This window comes from Vombatus ursinus, unplaced genomic scaffold (assembly GCF_900497805.2).
Source record: "Vombatus ursinus unplaced genomic scaffold, bare-nosed wombat genome assembly UNPS02014781.1, whole genome shotgun sequence".
Lineage (NCBI taxonomy): Eukaryota > Metazoa > Chordata > Mammalia > Diprotodontia > Vombatidae > Vombatus > Vombatus ursinus.
In genome coordinates this window covers 15,079,963-15,098,055 of record NW_020954559.1, presented here as the reverse complement: position 1 = coordinate 15,098,055, position 18,093 = coordinate 15,079,963, and the positions used below count along the sequence as shown (strand labels likewise).

At 39.0% G+C, this 18,093-nt stretch overlaps 1 protein-coding gene across 1 annotated transcript in view; it reads left to right on the top strand.

Annotated features, from left to right (window-relative positions):
- Positions 1-15,048, top strand: part of LOC114046158 (growth arrest-specific protein 6-like) — a 126,313-nt gene extending 111,265 nt beyond the window's left edge. Inside the window, exons 14-18 of the mRNA XM_027866407.1 lie at positions 1,359-1,523; positions 4,652-4,820; positions 9,375-9,547; positions 12,349-12,577; positions 14,471-15,048. Of these exons, the coding sequence (XP_027722208.1) occupies positions 1,359-1,523; positions 4,652-4,820; positions 9,375-9,547; positions 12,349-12,577; positions 14,471-14,625 (891 nt within the window). The 3' untranslated portion in view covers positions 14,626-15,048. The remainder of the gene's footprint in view (positions 1-1,358; positions 1,524-4,651; positions 4,821-9,374; positions 9,548-12,348; positions 12,578-14,470) is intronic.
- The last annotated feature ends 3,045 nt before the right edge of the window (positions 15,049-18,093 follow it).

Genomic DNA, 18,093 nt, shown 5'->3' with positions numbered 1-18,093 from the left:
TAACAATTTGTTGTTGTTCAGTCATTTTCAGTTGTGTCTGACTCTTTGTGACCCCATTTGGGGTTTTCCTGGCAAAGATACTGGAGTGGTTTTCCATTTCCTTCTTCAGCTCATTTTACAGATAAGCAAACTGAGGCAAACAGAGGTTAAATGACTTGCCCAGGGTCACACAACTAGAAATGTCTAAAGCCAGACACTCAGGTCTTTCTGACTTCAGGCCTGGTGCTTTATCCACTGCACTACTTCGCTGCCCAGTGAATATATGTTGTCCACAGAAAACTGTGAATTTGCCTAGACCAATCTCCCATACTGCTCAGCAAAGGACTAGGCTGCCTTCCCAAGCAGCAGTGGGTATGTTCTCAGGGAATGTGCATTCATTTTCACAGAAGGATAACATTGGAGCTAGAAGGAACTTTGGAGGTCACTTGATCTAACCCTTCACTTGTAAAAGGTTAAATTAGATGATCTAATCAAAGTTGCATAGAGAATAAGTGGCAGAGATATAAACCCAGCTCCTCTAACTCTGAATTTCTAAACTCTTCCTACTGTATCATCCATCTAAGCTCAATGTAAGTATGAAAGTACACACTTCAACATCATTATTGTCTGGACAACCTGGTGATAATGACCTCCGAACCTATCTAGGCTGAGCCTTAGATGAAATCCACACAGGCCATGTCTGGGCACATAGTTTCCTATGACGTGGCAGAGCTTATCCTTTACTTAACATTGAAGACTCGCCCCAGGTGTATTTACCAAAATACAACTTTGGATTGGTTTGTGTCTGTGTTTTCTTATTCCTGGGTCATGTATTGCATCTTCAGAAAGCCAGAAAGGATAAAGAACATTCTGTCCACACAGAGGGAGAAGGCAAAGCAGATCTTAGTTGCTCCAAAGGATGTTTGTTATATATGAAAGTCAAGTTCTGCCTGAGATCTTAAAAGAGAGAAAAACCACATTGCAAATATGTCTGTGTCTCCTAACCTTTGTCTGATGCCTTTGGCATTTAGACATCAGTCTATTTGCTTTTTAGATGCATCTGGTATCTAAAAATTGGACCTTTTGATTGCCTGAAAGATTATGTTATAAATCATGTCTCATTATATTAAGCATGCATCATAGTATTGGACAGACCTGCTGGTTCTTTTCACTTGACAGCACCAGCTTTTCTGAATTTCTCAAAACATTGTCCTGGCTCTTGGCAAAAATGCATACTGTTCCTTATGAACACATTTGCCCTGAACATAGAGGGGTCAGAGCAGCTGAAGTTTTGAGCAGTAGAAGAATTGAGTACCTTCTCCCCTGGAGTTCAGTTGCCCCTTTCTGAAGGAACATTCTCACCCTTTGTTCTTCCACAGATTTCCGTTGAGGAGGTGGAGAGAAATCTTGTGATCAAGGTTAACAGTGATGCTGTTATGAAAATAGCGGTCTCTGGGGAACTTTTTCAATTGTACCGAGGACTGTATCAGCTGAACCTAACAGTGGGAGGCATTCCTTTTAAAGATAAATACCTCGTTCACCCAGTAAGTACCATCATTAATCACTGACTATTAATGAATTATACAATATGTCCTAGAGGCTGAGACTTGTGTTAGATAGACACTTTCCCTCCATCTGCCAGTGGGTAATATTAACTAAGTTTGGCAAAGGGCCTAGGAAAAGGTGAAAGCCATTTCACTATTTCAAAAAGAAGACCTACATTCTTAATCATATGAGCTGGTCTTCACTCTTTCCTTTCTTTTTTCAGGCTTAGTTTCAGGATGAAAGTCACTTAAGATGAAAATAAAAGTAATTTTCTCTCTTTTTTTCAAAAGAGAACTCAGCTTTATTGGACTGAAATTTGGGAGTATCTTAGGAAGTTACGCATTTCCACAGAAATAATCTTGATGAGGAAATTTGAAGCAATCATTTCTCAAAGAGCTGCCTTCCCTCCTTTCCCACCCCCTACCCTCCTTTGCGGCAATGGACCCTTTACCCTGTTTTTTCCTTATCTCTAATGGTCCTTAGATAAATGGCTAAAATCCTCATGAGTATGGGTTTAATTTCTGTACAAAAAAAAAGAAGAAGAAGAAGTAGCAGCAGCACGAGCATCGAGGGATGCCAAATTATGAAAATTCTTGGCTCCTTTCCCTGAGCTCTTGCTCTTCACAGGTGGTCAGAGGGGAGGCATCTGAGGAATAAGGGAGTGTCAGCTCTTACATTCCCCTCCAAGGCCAATTTCATTCTTTCAAGGTCTCAAGTTCAACAGCAGTTGAGACCAGACCTCCTGGGCCTATTAATTTTAGAGATAAAGTAAATAGAAGGCAGTAAAATGAGTTGGATTGATTTGCCTAAGACTAGACTTTCTGACAGGGCTAGCATTAGCATTAATAGGCCCTGAGTTGATCAGAATTTGCCTGGCATAATTTAAACAAAATTAGCTTTAAGAATACCAAGGAAACAGATACCAAGCACAAAGTTATTTGGTAGTTGTCTTATTTATTTATTTATTAATTACCATCGTCTCTGGCCATATTTCTTTGAGGTGGGGACAGCTGTTTTACTACCAGTTTTACAGGTAGGAGCAGCAAAGTACACAACTTCAGATGTATATCACTTTCTGAACATGATTGATAGGCCTTGGGAGAAATCACATAATCTCTTGGGGACTCATTTTCTTTTTTTTTTCTTTTTTTAAAATTTAGTTAACAAAAATCCATTTTTTCTCCTTCCCACTCTCCTCCCACCAATTTAAAAAACAAAAGAAAAAGAAAATAGGCTCCAAATGGATATGTAACTTAGATATCAGGGCTGACATCATAAACAAATTAGAGGAACAAGGGGGGAAATTTGCCTATGGATAGGGGAACAGTTTATGGCCAAAGAAGAGTAGAGAGGATCACAGAAGATAAAACAGGTCTTCTTTTCCTCAGGTTTAAAATGATTGGGTTGAATTACGTGTTGTCTAAATGTTCTTCCAGCTTTAAATGCTGTTACCCTATGCCTAAGAGTGCCAAGCTCCTTTCCAGTACTAATGAGTTGTGTATAATACCTTGATATAACACTGGGATTAAGACATATTAAGACATATGGGGGCAGCTAGGTGGCGTAGTGGATAGAGCACTGGGAAGTCAGGAGGACCTGATTTCAAATCCGGCTTCAGACCAAACACTTGACACTTACTAGCTGTGTGACCCTGGGCAAATCACTTAACCCCAATTGCCTAAAAATAAAACAAAAAATTAAAAAAGACATATGGTATGCTTATCAAATTTATGGATGACACAAAGCTAGAAGAAATGTATTAGCTAACGCAAATGACAGAATTGGGATCCAAAAAAAAATGTTATGCAAGATCGAATAGTGCACCATAGATAACAAGATTACATTTAGTTGGAATAAATGTAAAATACTGTACTTGGATTCAAAAAATCAATTGCACAAATACGGAATGGGAGATATGGAGTATGACTAGAAAGTTTGGAAGACTACAAGCCATTAGTAAACTTTGATATAGCAGCTAAAAAAGCTAATATAGATTTAGGACAGATGGAATAACAGAAGCATAATCTTCAGAGTGAAAGAGGGCATAGAATACTTTCTTCAGAGAGTTGTTGTAGGGATAGCTTTCTCTAACTTAATGCACCATATAAATGTGAAGCATCATTATCACCATTGATAATAATACTAATCTTTTCATCTCCAATTTTGGTCATACTACTTTTACAGTATATGTATCTAGTTAAGGATGCCACTTGAAAAAGGGCATTGAAGAACCAGAGTTCAAAAGGGGACAATCTGTATGGTGGGGTATTCAACTATGTTATAGGGAGATCAGTTGAGGGACTAGAGATGTTTCATCTGAAGGGAAAGAACACATAACTGTAAAGTGTTATCATGTAGAAGAAGAAATAGATTATTCTTCTTGGCCCCAGATATCAGAACTAGGAGCAACAGTTAGGAGATGCAGTATAAAAAAGACTTTCTAATGGAAAAATTCAGAAATAGAATAGTCTGACTGATAAAGTGGTGCTCATATTTATGTAATATATAAATTTTTTAAAAAAGCATTTTACATACATAACCTCATTTTACCCTTGCAATGACCCTATAAGACAGATGCTATCTATTAACCCCCATTTTATTGATGAGGAAACTGAGGCTGAGTAGTTAAGTGACTGGCTCAGAGTCACATAGATAGTAAATGTCTAATGTGGGATTGAAACCCATGTCTTTGTGACCTCTAAGTACAAGCCTCCATTTATGCCAGGCTGCCATTTTATTAAAGGATTTGAAATGAAATAATCAATTGTGTAGAAGGGGTTCTTACTTCAGCTTTGGGTTGGAATACGTGGTTTCTGAGGTCCCTTACCACTTTAAGACTCTGTGAGTGTTTAGTATAAATTCAATTTTTGCAAATCAAAACACAGTCCAATTGAAAGCCTATACTAAATCATTTTATATATGAATGCCCAAATGTTTCTGTATTGTAAATGGGGAGTTGAATATGTCCGTTTAGAGTAAGTCACCTCTTGCCTGTCTCCCAGTGGATTACTTTGTGGATTTGGTGACACCACTGGGTCCCACTGCCACTTGATGGGTCTCTGGGAACAACACCCTTCCTTGCCACTCCCATCCCAAGGAAGCTACTGGGATTCTCTTGTCTTTCCAGATAAACCCTCGTCTGGATGGTTGCATGAGGAGCTGGAACTGGCTGGATGGGGATGATACCACAATCCAAGATATCGTAAAAATGAACAGCAGAATGCAGTGTTTCTCAGTCATGTCAAGAGGATCCTTCTACCCTGGCAATGGATTTGCATATTTTAGTCTAAATTACAGTAAGTGATTATAATACAATGGCTATGATTATATTCCTCAGACCCTTACTTACTAGCTGTGTGACCCTGGGCAAATCACTTAATTTTGTTTACCTCAGTTTCCCCATCTGTAAAATGAGCTAGAGAAGGAAACAGCAAATCACTGCAGTAACTTTGCCAAGAAAACCCCATATGGGGTCATGAAGAGTCAGACATTACTGAAATGGCTGAACAATAACAATATTCTCTAGCCAAAAAAGAAAAATTTAAAATCGCATATCTGTGGCCTGAAAGGAATTTGCCATTGAAACTTACATCACATTTTGATTAATTTGTTACTTAACAAAGATTCCATGCAATACTAGCATAGAGACCTGTGTATATAGATGCATTTCCACTTAGATACATAATTTCTCTTAGTATGATTTTTAAATATTATTGGATTAAAGGGGCAAAGATGTTGCTTCCAGTTCTAAATCTATGAAAATATGAGAGATGAGAGGGCAAAATTGTTAAATTATATTCCATTCTGTTAAGATTTAGGTAGAATCTCAGTTCTTTATTTACATTAATGTATTATTCACAGCTCTAAATTTGTTAAGCATACCATCTGTGTTTTCATTCTAATTCATCATCAGTGATTGAACTAGGCTCTTGCGATGTCTTCCTGTCTCTTTACACTCACATTCAGAACCTAGATCAGTCTCACAACTGTCCCTCTAAGGCATCCTTACCCCTAAACACTTTATTCTCACCTTGGTCATGATATCTGGGGCACACAAAAAGCTTAGGAAATACATAAGTACTTTTAAAACATCAAGTCAATGAAATTTAACAATTTCATATAATCCTTTCATCTTCATTTGGAAAGGATAATAAGATCTTTCACTGGTAAAGGACCTTTAGAATCATCTATTTCTACTTCTTGTCCAATGTGGAAATCTTTCCTTTATGCCTGATATATCACTTGTGGCTTTTTTTTTTAGCAACAGTTCTTAATTTCTCTGAATTATGCCTCAGTTAACCTAAAGGTGTCAAGGGCCATTTAATCCATCTTCTTATCCCTGATCTTTGTCTTGCTTTTTTGGGGGGAGGGATGATATCTTGGCCTATGTAGATTATTGTCATTTCAAGGTGAATGTAGTTTTGACCCTACTTTTCACCTTCCCTTCTTTCCTGCCCAACTTCTTGGTCACTGATGGAATTGCCACCTATTTTCTTTGGAGAATTTTTGTTTCTGACCTTCCCTCTCTCACATTCAAACTCTAGGTCAGGCTTAAAACTGCCTCTCCATAGCATTGCTGCCCTTAAATGCATCATTCAGGCCACTTTGTATCTGAAAAACTGGAACCTTTGGCCTCGGTCAGGCCACATCTGGAGTATTAGGATCAACTCTAGGTGTACCTTTTTAGGAAGAGCATTGAGAATGTTTGCATGAGGACAAGAAAGAATGTAAAGAGCCTTGAATTCATGGCTTATGAGAGTCAGTTCAAGGAACTAGCAGTGTTTAACCTTAAGACTATCACAAGATATGATTGCTGATTTTCAGTATTGTCATATGGAAAAGGGGATTTATTTGCTCTGCAACTCCTCAGAGGGCAGAACTAGATGACATGTCAGTGTGTGTGTGTGTGTGTGTGTGTGTGTGTGTGTGTGTGTGTGTGAGAGAGAGAGAGAGAGAGAGATATGTTAGGTGGTGCAATGTATAGAGCGTAGGACCTAAAGTCAGGAAGACTCATCTTCCTGAGTTCAAATCTGGCCTCAGACACTTACTAGCTGTGTGACCCCGGGCAAGTCACTTCACCCTCTTTACTTCATTTCCTCATCTGTAGAATGAGCTGGAGAAGGAAATGGCAAACCACTTCAGTATCTTTGCCAAGAAAAACCCAAATGGGGTCACAAAAAGTTAAACATGACTAAAACAACCAAGCAATAAAAACATGGGGGTAAGACGTGCCAGCAGGGTTGAAAAGAGGCAGATTTCAACTTGATGTAAGAAGAAAAAAAAAAACTTCCTAAGAATTAAAGCCATCCCAAAGTGGAATGGGCTACCTTGACAGATAGCAATTTCCACTAAAGATCCAAGCAAAGACTAGGCAACCACTTGTTTGGTATGTTATAGAAGCCATCTTTATTTGGATTAAATAGCCTCTGAGATCCTTTCCAACTCCAGGATTTTGTGATTCTCTTAATTCTCATTCACACTTTCTCAACCTTCTCGTCCATCCAGAGTGACAGTGAACCACCATCATTCGAGACTGTCACAGACCATGCCATTTCCCAAGAGTTTCTATCCTCACCCTCAATGCAGGAAGGAGCACAGAGGGACCTAATGTTTGCTTGTCCAGCTTCCAGAAAACTCCTACCACCCCTTTTCATTGAAAGCTATTTTTTTTTCAATGTTATCTTTTTGATGAATAAAGTCCTAGGACAATGGAGCTTGCATTGTGTTTAGAGTGCTGTGGACTCTTCATCAATTTTAAACATTGTCCATGTCTCTTTTGGGATATGAGAGGGGAGAAGAGATCATCTAACTAAGAACTCAACATAAATGGAAATGGTTATGGATTAACCAAGTTCTTATATCCTTGGGGATTCCTCAAAAGGGATATGAGAGAGGAGGGAGTGGGATAGTTTCTACATTTTTTTCTTGGGAAAATTGCCTAAGAGAAATTGATTCTCTTGATTAAGGAAGAGCTTACTGCTAATTATAATTGTGGCATCTTTTTTTTTTAAGCATCTTCAAAATTGCTAGGCTCTAAGACCACAAGCTATAGAGCAGATAATTGCTCACAAGGATGGAATCATAAGTCCAGTAAAAAAAAATTACAAACATACAAGAATAAAAACACAAACCAAAAAAACCCCAAAATGTACAAACATACAAAAACAAACAAACAAACCCCAACAATTTAAAGATTAACTTTTGGGGGAAGTCCAGACCTGTGATTACATCAGTATAGGGAACTTCCTATAGAGAGGCAGATCAGAAGCTGTACTGCAACTTACAGTTTTGCGGAGTTGCCTAAATATTATAACTAATGTTTATACAGTACATTTAATAGTTGACATTTTATATAGTGCTTATTATGTGCTAAGCACTATACAAATATGTCATTTGATCTTTACAACGACAATGTGAGGTAGATGCTGTTATTATCCCTATTTTACAGATAAAGAAACTGAGGCAGAGGTTAAGTGACTTTCCGAGGGTCACCCAGAGAATTGAAGCTGGTTTTGAATTCAAATCTCCCTGACTCTAGGTCCAAGGCTCTGTCCTCTGTTCCCTCTAGTTGTCTCTAGCCAGTAGCTATCAGGTGGTGTAACACCAAGGAATACTTTTCTCTTGAAAAAAATATTCCTTGTGATTGCTTCTACAAAATGCAAATAACAACTTAAAAAAATTATTTGGAGTAAAGTATTAGAATTAGTGCTTACTGATAAAGCTATATATTTGTATAATGCCTTCCGTTTTACAAAGCCCTTCGCATAATTTATCTTATTTGATCCTCCCAAATATTAACACTAATATTATTGTCCTTGTGTATACAATATACAGTATACAGATGAGAACTTGGGGCTCCGAGAGCTAAAGTGTGTTGCCATGTATCTCCCAGCTAGGGTAGAAGAAGATGAGACTTGACCCCAGGCTTCCTTTCTCCAAAGCTAGCTGCTCTTTCCAGTCCAGCACCCTGCTCCACTGAATGGGGAAGCTGTTGTCATGTAAATTTAATCACAAGGTAGAAAAGATTAGTCTCTGCTTGGAATAATACTCAGAATGCCTTGCATCTATGTCACTTTTAATTTTTCCATGTACTTGTCTATCTTTTAAGCCACCCAAAAAATTCAGATGAAAGATACAATTAGCTGACATGATGTTTTAGCTTCTAAAAGGGGATAGGAAAGAGTTTCCATAACTTTTTATAGATTAGAGAAGACAGCCATTGACTTCCTCTAGATAGGCAGAGGAATTAAAAAAAATATAGACAATGGGACAGATTCAAAGACAAGTGGAGGGATGACAGGGTTTTTCATACACTCATGCAATTTTAGAACTGCAAGAGACCTTAGAAATCACTTAGTCCTCTACAGTTGTAGGGCACCCCATTGCTCTTCATGTATATATTTAGATACTGTTTGCTACTCGACTGCTAGGTTTACTTCTTTCCAAGCTATTGAATCATGTTTGCTAATTAAAAATCTCAACCTCAAGTGAATATAATCAGACAGATTTTTCATTGTGTAGGACCCTTTAGAGAAGAGGTTCTTAACCTGGGGTCCATGAACTTTTAGAAAAAAAAATGATTATCATATTTCAATATAATTGGTTTCCTTTATAATCCTGTGTAATCTATCCCTTATTTTATGCATTTAAAAGCTTCATTCTGAGAGGGGGTCCCAGAGTGTCAAAGGGGTCCTTGGGACAAACACAACAAGCCTAAGAATGTCTGCTTTGGAGTATCATCAAAGCTATTAGAAGTGGGTTTTGTACTTGCTTTCCTCTCTCTCCCCATGCAGCCTTCCTGTTATCCCTTCATTCTTTTTTTTTTTCCTACCATGTGCCTTTCTTCATAGCTAAACCATCTGCTGGAGATGAAACACAGAGACTCTGGGGAGTAGAAATAACTGCTGAGATCCGCCCTGCCACTGATACAGGGGTTCTGCTGGCCCTGGTTAGCGAAGAAAAAACTGTCCCTCTCTCCTTGGCCTTAGTGGACTACCATTCCACAAAAAAACTCAAAAAACAGGTAAGTGCAACTAATAATGGAAAGTCTTTCAAAGCTTTTTGTTAGCTTGTCCAAGCAAGAAACCTTCATTAGGAAGACCTAAGTTCAAATCCAGCCTCAGACACTTACTAGCTGTGTGACCCTGGGTGAGTCATTTAACCTCGGTTTGTCTCAGTTTCTTCATTTGTAAAATGAGGATAATAAAGCACCTACCCTCCAGGGTTGTTATGAGAATAAAATGAGATCATATTTGTAAAGCACTTTGTAAAACTTAAAGTGTTACGTAAATGATAGTTTATTATTGTTGTAATTATTATTCTTAGTCTTTCTCCACATGTGCAAAGTTATTTATGTTTCCTATGTTTGCATATTCAGAAACTTAGTTTAACTAGGTTTAAAAATTTATCTTAATTTTTGATCCTAGAAAAATTTTCGTATGAAAGCTTAGAAAAGTCTCATTTGGCTTTGGAGGCACCTAAGTACATGGTTAAGGCAGCTAGATGGAGCAGTGGATGGAGTCAGGAAGACCTGAGTTCAAATGAACCCTCAGACACTTACTAGCTGTGTGACCCTGGGCAAGTCACTAAATTTTGTTTGCCTAAGAAGCAGCTAGGTGGTTCAGTGAATAGAGCACTGGGCCTGGACTCAGGAAGACCTAAATTCAAATGTGGCCTCAGATACTTACTAGCTATGTGACCATGGGCAAGTCACTTAACCTCTTTTTGCCTTAGTCGACTGGAGAAGGAAACGACAAACCACTCTAGGATCTTTGCCGAGAAAATCTCATGGACAGTATTGGCATGCTTTGGTAAACAGAGTCTTGAAGAGTCAGACATGACTGAATGACTGAACAAGTACATATTTAGCATGGGATCATTCCTTTGGGTTAAAGGATTTCTCATGGTTACAATGGAAGAGCATTGGGTTTCAAATCAGAGAACCTGTATTCAAATCCTGGGTTCTGCCACTTACTACCTCATTGGAGGCACCTAGGTGGTGTACTGTCTAGAGTGCGGGGCTAGAGTCAGGAAGACCTGAGCTCAAATGTGACCTCAGATACTTAATAGCTGTGGGCCCTGGGTAATTCAGCTAACCACTATTTGCCTGAGCTTCCTTATCTACACAGTGAAGATAGTAACAGTACCTACCTCCCAGGGTTAGAAGAATAATTAGTTAAAACTGGGAGCTACCAATTAGAGCATATTTCCCTCACCCGGTGGTACATCCAGCAGCAAATTCAAGATGCCCCCAAATCTCTTCAACTCCATTCAATGAATGAATTTATAAATAAAAGAATTTATTTCAGAAAATTAACTTGAAGATGTCATTCATATAATTGCACCGGGTGTGTTTTGTGATGCTTGTCATGGGTAACAGAGGATAGCTCCCTGTGGCTCTGGTGCACACCACCATCCATCAGCTGCCAAGTCTTACCTATTCTACCTTTTCAACAGCTCTTGGATCTATCCCATTCTCTCTACTCATGCCACAAGTTCAAGCGCTCATCACCTCTCTCTTGGTCTATTGTAATAGCCTCCTGATTGGCTTCCCTGCATCTCTTTCCTCTCCATCCTATGTTCTACATAGCTGCCAAAATGATAGTTCTAAATCACCGGTCTGATTATATCCAACCATAAACTTTAGTGGTTCCTCATTCGTTTTAGTGTAAAATATAAACTCTTTAAAAATTTTTATTTAAAGTTCTTCATAATATGGCTTCAGCCTAGAGTGCAGGGCTACAGTCAGGAAGACCTGAGCTCAAATGTGACCTCAGATACTTAATAGCTGTGGGCCCTGGGTAATTCAGTTAACCACTATTCCCAGCTAATTACACACTAGTATCTATCCCATGGGCAGCTAGCTGGTGCAATGGATAGAGTGCTGGGCTTGGAATCAGGAAGAACTGCATTCAGATCCAGCCTTAGACACTTACTAGCTGCATGACCCTGTTTGCCTCAGTTTCTTCATCTGTAAAATGAGCTGGAGAAAGAAATGGCAAACCATTCGAGTGTCTTTGCCAAGAAAATCTCAAACAGGATCACAAAGAGTCAGACCCCTCCCACACTCTCCACTCCAACCGGAATGATATACTTGCTGATACCTTAACCCAACATTCCATTTCTTCTACCTTTCTACCTTTATCTAGACTGTTCCCCCATGCCTAAAATGTTTTTTTTTCTTGCTTCTGCCTTTTGAAACCCCTGACTCTCTTCAAGGCTCACTCATCTCAAAGCACTACCTCTTACATGAAGCTTTCCCAATGCCCCCAGTTGTTCCCTCCTTACCCCAACATACACACATCACCATGGATTTATTTTGTATATAGTATATATTTTTGTTATCATTTAGCCATTTTCAGTCATTTTTGACTCTTCGTGACTTTATTTGGGATTTTCTTGGCAAAGATACTGGAGTAGCTTGCCATTTCCTTCTCCAGCTCATTTTACAGATGAGAAACTGAGGTAAACAGGGTTAAGTGACTTACCCAGGGTCACACAGCTAGTAAGTGTCTGAGGCCGGATTTAAACTTAGGTCCTCTTGACTCCAGGCCAGGTGCTCTATCCACTGCACCACCAGCTGCTCAAAGCCTGTATTTCCTTATCAGTAAACATGCTATATCACTCTAGAAGAATGTAATCTCCTTGAAGACAGGAACTGACTCACATTTGTTTTTGTATACCCAGCACCTAGAAAGGTGCTTGGAACACAGTAGGTGCTTATTAATGATTCCTTGTTGGTTGACTTACTGAATGATAGGTAAACATTTATGCCTCTGACTGGTCCCTCTTTGTTTATTCGGGTTTATCTCTTCTCTCCTTTAGTTGGTTGTTCTGGCGATAGAACATGTGTCCGTGACCTTCATGGAAATCAAAGTCTGCGATGGTCAGGATCACTTGGTGGAAGTCCGCATAAAGGAAGGTGAGATAGCCCTGACCGTGGATGGAACAAAGGGACAGATGGAAGTGAGCTCTTCCCAAATGGAAGAAAGACTGTCTGCCTTGAAAAAATACCTGCAGAGTCCTTTAAAGACATATGCTGGTGGATTGCCAGGTAATGTTGTGATTCTGCTATTACAGAGCCCTACCCCTTCCTGCCCAAATACCAGCAGTAGTGGGAGGATGAGAGCAATGTAGCTGCCCTCATCTGCCTTGACCCTCATAAAACTGTTTACAGCGAAGTGATGCTTGGAGGAAGATTTGGTTTTCTCATGGTAGCTATGAAAATGAGGCTTTGGACTTTTCTTTTTAAGTAGGGAAAGGGAAAGCTAGATTATAGACTTTCTCTAGTCAAGTGGGGAAATCACTTCTGCAACCAAAGATTGTGGTCAGCATTGCTTTTTCAGAGGTGATTTCACCAGCCTGAGAGAATCCGTAGTGTGGAAACTCCCCCCTATCCAGGAATGTGCTGAAGCCAACCTCAAATGTGGTCTAGACTTCACAGCTGAATGTCAAATGTTCAGGGTGGGCATTTATACCTCGGATATAGTCAAATGCTCTAAATCAGGACCTGACTTATTATTTTGTTGATCATCTAGACTTAAGATTGAATGAATAATGCAGGTTAAACTTAAAATTTTGTTACGTATGCTTTTTTTTTCCCAAAGAGATGATAGCTAAACATTTATTGGAACACCCCTGCCCCCGATCAATGCAAAATGGCAATTCATCCACAACTTGGAGTCTTAGAGGACTCAGTGGGGCCTAGTGACTTGTCTACTAGTATATGTCTTGAACTTAGGCTTTCCTGACTCCAAAGTCAGCTCTCTGACCAGTATGCCATGTGGCTTCTGTCAGGCTTTCTTATTGTCCATAAAATTTGAGATGTCTTTGTTTAATCCTAATTATAGATGTTGATTGTGCAATTGGCTTGAGTTGAGTTAATGTTCTTCCACCTTCTTTAAGAGAATTCTGCAAGTAACATTTTGTACCCATAACATGCTAGGGAGTATTGAATCTAAGGAAGTACCATGCCAGGCTGAGAATCAGAATTTCCAGTTTAATTATTTTTAAATATTGTTGCCCACAGGCATGTGATCAGAGTAACCTCATGGTAGCTGCAAAGCCAAAGCCAGGTGTTTATGAGTCTCAGTTATCTACCAGAGTCAATCCCAATTTTGGTGGCTGTAATAATAAGCTAAAAGCTAAAGCTTTCTAGCTTGAATCATGTCACTCCTCTCCTCAAGAATCTTCAGTGAATCTGCAAGAATCTTTTTACCTACCAAATAAAAGTAGAATTTGCTTCCTGGCTTCCTCAAACTCATGGTACACTCTTTTTCCACACTAATTCCATATTATCACCCTTCCCTGTACTCTATATTCCAGCCAAACTACACAACTCTGACCCTCAAATATATGCTATATTCTCTTTCTTCTATATCTTTGATTAGATTCTTCCCTGTATCTGGCATTCTTCCTTATATCTAGAATTCCTTTCTTTTCCTCTTTTTACTTGTTGAATCCTTACTTATCCTTTAAAACTCAACTAAGATGGATTTTAAAAGGAAAAGCCTTTCCATAGTAAACATGGTAATGAACTTCCCCATCAGACATCATAGAGAAATTAGTTTGGTAGTTTTATGATGTGGTTATCACATAATGTTGTATACTTTTCCAAACTGTGTTAGTGTTTTATCCCCTTATAAGTCTGTACTTCCTAGGAAGGGACAGAAGATCAAATGAGATAATATATGTATTGTGTAATATACAATATATAATATGTGTACTATAAGGGTAATCCACAGGATCAGAGAAAAGCAAAGGGTAAAGAATAGGCAAGATGATTTGGCTGATGAGTGTTCCTACAGAATAAACACAGGGAGAAGAAAGCTGACCACTGTATGGGGCCCGCTATCAAAGGGATGATTTTCTGAAGCTGAGGGACACATTCATTACAGATGGCATGTCATGCTAAAGATGTTTTGTTTTTCCTTCCTCTTTGACCCAGATGTTCCTGTGATGTCAGCTCCAGTCACTGCGTTCTACCATGGCTGCATGACCCTGATGGTCAACCAGAAAACATTGGATTTAGATGAGGCCATGTATAAACACGGTGACATCACATCACATTCTTGTCCTCCAACTGAGCAAGCTGGTCAGTAGGCTCCTCGGGAACAGTCTACACACTTTATAACCAAAAACTTTTCATGCTTTACTTTTACAAAAAAAAAATTATAAATTATTCAGTCTCCCTATGCTGTATAGTTTCTTTAAAAAACACTGAAGTTCAGTAGGAGCTAGTGATCCTTACAATCGATCATTGAAATCTTCCTTTGCCCTGTGGCCAAACCTTTGTAATATATTTGTAAATAGCTGAGAAGACTAATATTAATGATCTGAAACCACACACAAAAACTTCAAAAGCTTTTCGTAAAATGAATGTTGAGTCTTGAGGGAACAGAGAGGCCTGGAAACATATCAACATGGACTTGAAGAAAATAATAGTTCTCTATTATTTTTATTACCATATACTTCTTTCTGATTTATGAAATATGAAAGAATAAATATTTACAGAAAACTTTTTAACTCCATGTGTGAAGTTGGCTTTTCTTCTGCATGATTGAGCCAGGTGGAATTATCAGATGTGAAAAGGAAGCTGTCAGTAACAGAGCCAGCTGATGTGTGTGTGTGTGTGCGCACATGTGTCTGTGCATGTTCATGCAAGTGAGTATGTGTATACAGGGGAATTCTCTCTTATTGCTTCATTTCTTCCCAGAACTTCCAGGGCACTAAATTCATCCCCTTCTTTTAGACTTTGTTTCACCAGATATATTACAAGATGCTTCTTTGACAAACGTTGAATGTGGGTAGTCCAGTAGAAAGAACTCTGACCTAATTCAGGAAACTCAAAGTTGGTATCCCTTCCTCCATAAACTTTGAGCTTTGTGACCCTAAGAGGGCCATACCTCAGTAAGTAAGAGGTTTTCTATCACTGGAGGTCCTCACATAAAGACTGACTGTCAGAGAAAGACAAAGTGGTACAGTGGAATGAGCATCAGACTTAGAGGACCTGGGTTCAAATCATAGTTTTACCCTTTACTGCTTTGTGACCTTGGAAAAGTCAACAGGAATCTCAGCTTCTTCCTCCAAAAAATGAGATAAGCTAGATGACTCTAAGGTTCCTCCCAGATCTGGACTATATGCCCTCTGAGGACCCTCTCAACCCTAAGATTCTATGAAAGTCACATCAAGTCTGTGCCTCATTCTTTTTCTATAAAAAGAAGAAAACTTTATTTCTCCATCTGCCTTCAAAGGCTGTTGAGAGGATCAAATGAGATATATGTAATAAAGTAAGTACAAAGACCTTGAAAGTACAAATGCTATTTATGCTGGTTTATTAGAAGTGGATTGCGAGTCATAAACCTGGTTTCTAATCTGGTTCTGCCATTGGAGAGCAATATTTAATTTTTTTTTTTAATTTTAACAAGCATTTATTAAGCTGTATGTGCCAGATAAGGGCATCTAGGTGGTGCAGAAGATAGAGCATGGGGCCAGGAGTCAAGAAGACCCATGTTCAAATCTGGCCTCAGATTATTAGTGGGACCCTGGGCAAGTCATTTTACACTGTTTGCCTCAGTTTCTTCTTTTGTAAAATGAGCTGAAGAAGGAAATGGCAAACCACTGTAGTATCTTTGCCTAGAAAACTCCAAATAGGGTCACACAGAATCAGAAACCACTAAAAAATGACTGAACAACAACATGCACCAGGCACAGTGCTAAGCACTTTATGCATGTTATCCCATTTTATCCTCATAATAATCCTAGGAGATAGGTGCTATTGTTAGCCACATTTTTTAGATGAGGAAACTGAGGCAGTCACATATCTAGTTAAATGTCAAAGGGTAGATTTGAACTCAGGTCTTCCTGACTCCAAGTCCAGGTCTCTCTACTGTGCCTCCTAGATGTATGACCTTACTTTCACAGAGCCCCTGTGCATAGGCTATTTCAGAAGCTCTGCGGAACTGTGGAAAGTGTGATAGATTCAGATAAATATGGAAGGTTGGGATTCAAATCCCAGCTCTACTGCTTTCTACCTGTGCAGGCTTGCCTCAGTTCCTCACCTGCAAAAAGACTGAACTATATGGTTTTTGAGGTCCCTTCCCAGCGCCTCTAAATCTGTGATCCTTCTATGGGCCTCAGTATCCTTAACTATAAAGAAGCAGTTGGATTCAATTGTATCTAAGACTCCTTCTAGCTCTATGATTCCTCCTTCCAAATTCTCAGCTTGTAAAGAGAATAAGCAGTTATACCATTAATTGCAATTCATCCTTCAATCTCTTCTAAACAAATGGTGATCAGAATTTTACTGTCCTTGTCTAATGTGCCCTAATGGTTAGATTGCTAGGCTTAGAGACACATGGATTCCAATCCCATCTCCAAAACTTACCCTAAGTGGCTTAACTTTATGTACCTCAGGCAAATCCCTATGACTTATCTATTCAATCAGAAACTAATTGTAATTTAAATTGGTGGAGGGGGTACCCACACTGGGAGTATTCTATCCACTGAAATCACAAATCCTCTCTATATTTTTATTGTTGTTTGTCCTTCATTCTCAAAGAGAACCAATAACATCACAGAGTGATGTCTTGACTTGCATGTGAAGTGGATTTAAGTGAGACATTGTTGCACCAAGTCTTCAGCCTCACTCTCTCCTCCAGAGTCATTGAAATCCAGTGGCAAGACAAATTCAAGATGACAGGCAAGGGCCCTGGGATGCCTTGGCCTTTCTAAATTAAATTAGCATACACTCTGAGGAGGTATTAATAAGTAATAAAATGAACTAAACATGGATAGCAGTAAGTAAGAAGAGAAACAGAAACCCATAAAAACTCAATCAGACCTCTTGCAAGACACTTATCTCCTCTGGGCCTCAGTTTCCTTATATGTAAAATGAGCATTTAGCACTAGTTGACTTCAAAAGGAAGAAGCGCCTAGAGACAGCTAAGTGGCACATTGGGTAAATGTGCTGGACCTGAAGTCAAGAAGACCCAAATTCAAATCTGGCCTCATAGCCTTACTAGCTACATGACCCTAGACAAGTAACTTAACCTCTGTTTGCCTCAATTTCCTCAAACTGTAAAATGGGGGCTATTACAATAACACCTACCTCCCAGGGTTGTTGTGAGTCTCAAATGAGATAATATTTGCAAGACCCTTGCTACAGTTCCTAGTACATAGTAAGAGCTTAATAAATGTTCCTTCCCTCCCTCCTTTCTTCCCTCTCTCCTTCTTTCCTTCTTTCCTTCCTTCCTTCCTTCTTTCCCTCGTTCCTTCCTTCCTTCCTTCCATCCTTCCTTCCTTTCAAGGTCCCTCTCATCCTAATCCTAATCTATCAATTCTCCAAACTCATAGCCTCTATATGATCAATTTGGATAGCTTAAAAAAAAAAAGAAAAGAGAATATATTAAAAAACTGAAGAACAAGAAAGGTCCCTATTGGTAATCTAAAATAGTTATTTCCATATACTAGGTGATCCTTCTGAGAAGCAGGAGAAAAGGAACAAGACCATAGGGGGCACCAATATCTTGGGAGCCAATACCACATGATCCATCATGTGGCTAACAGTAT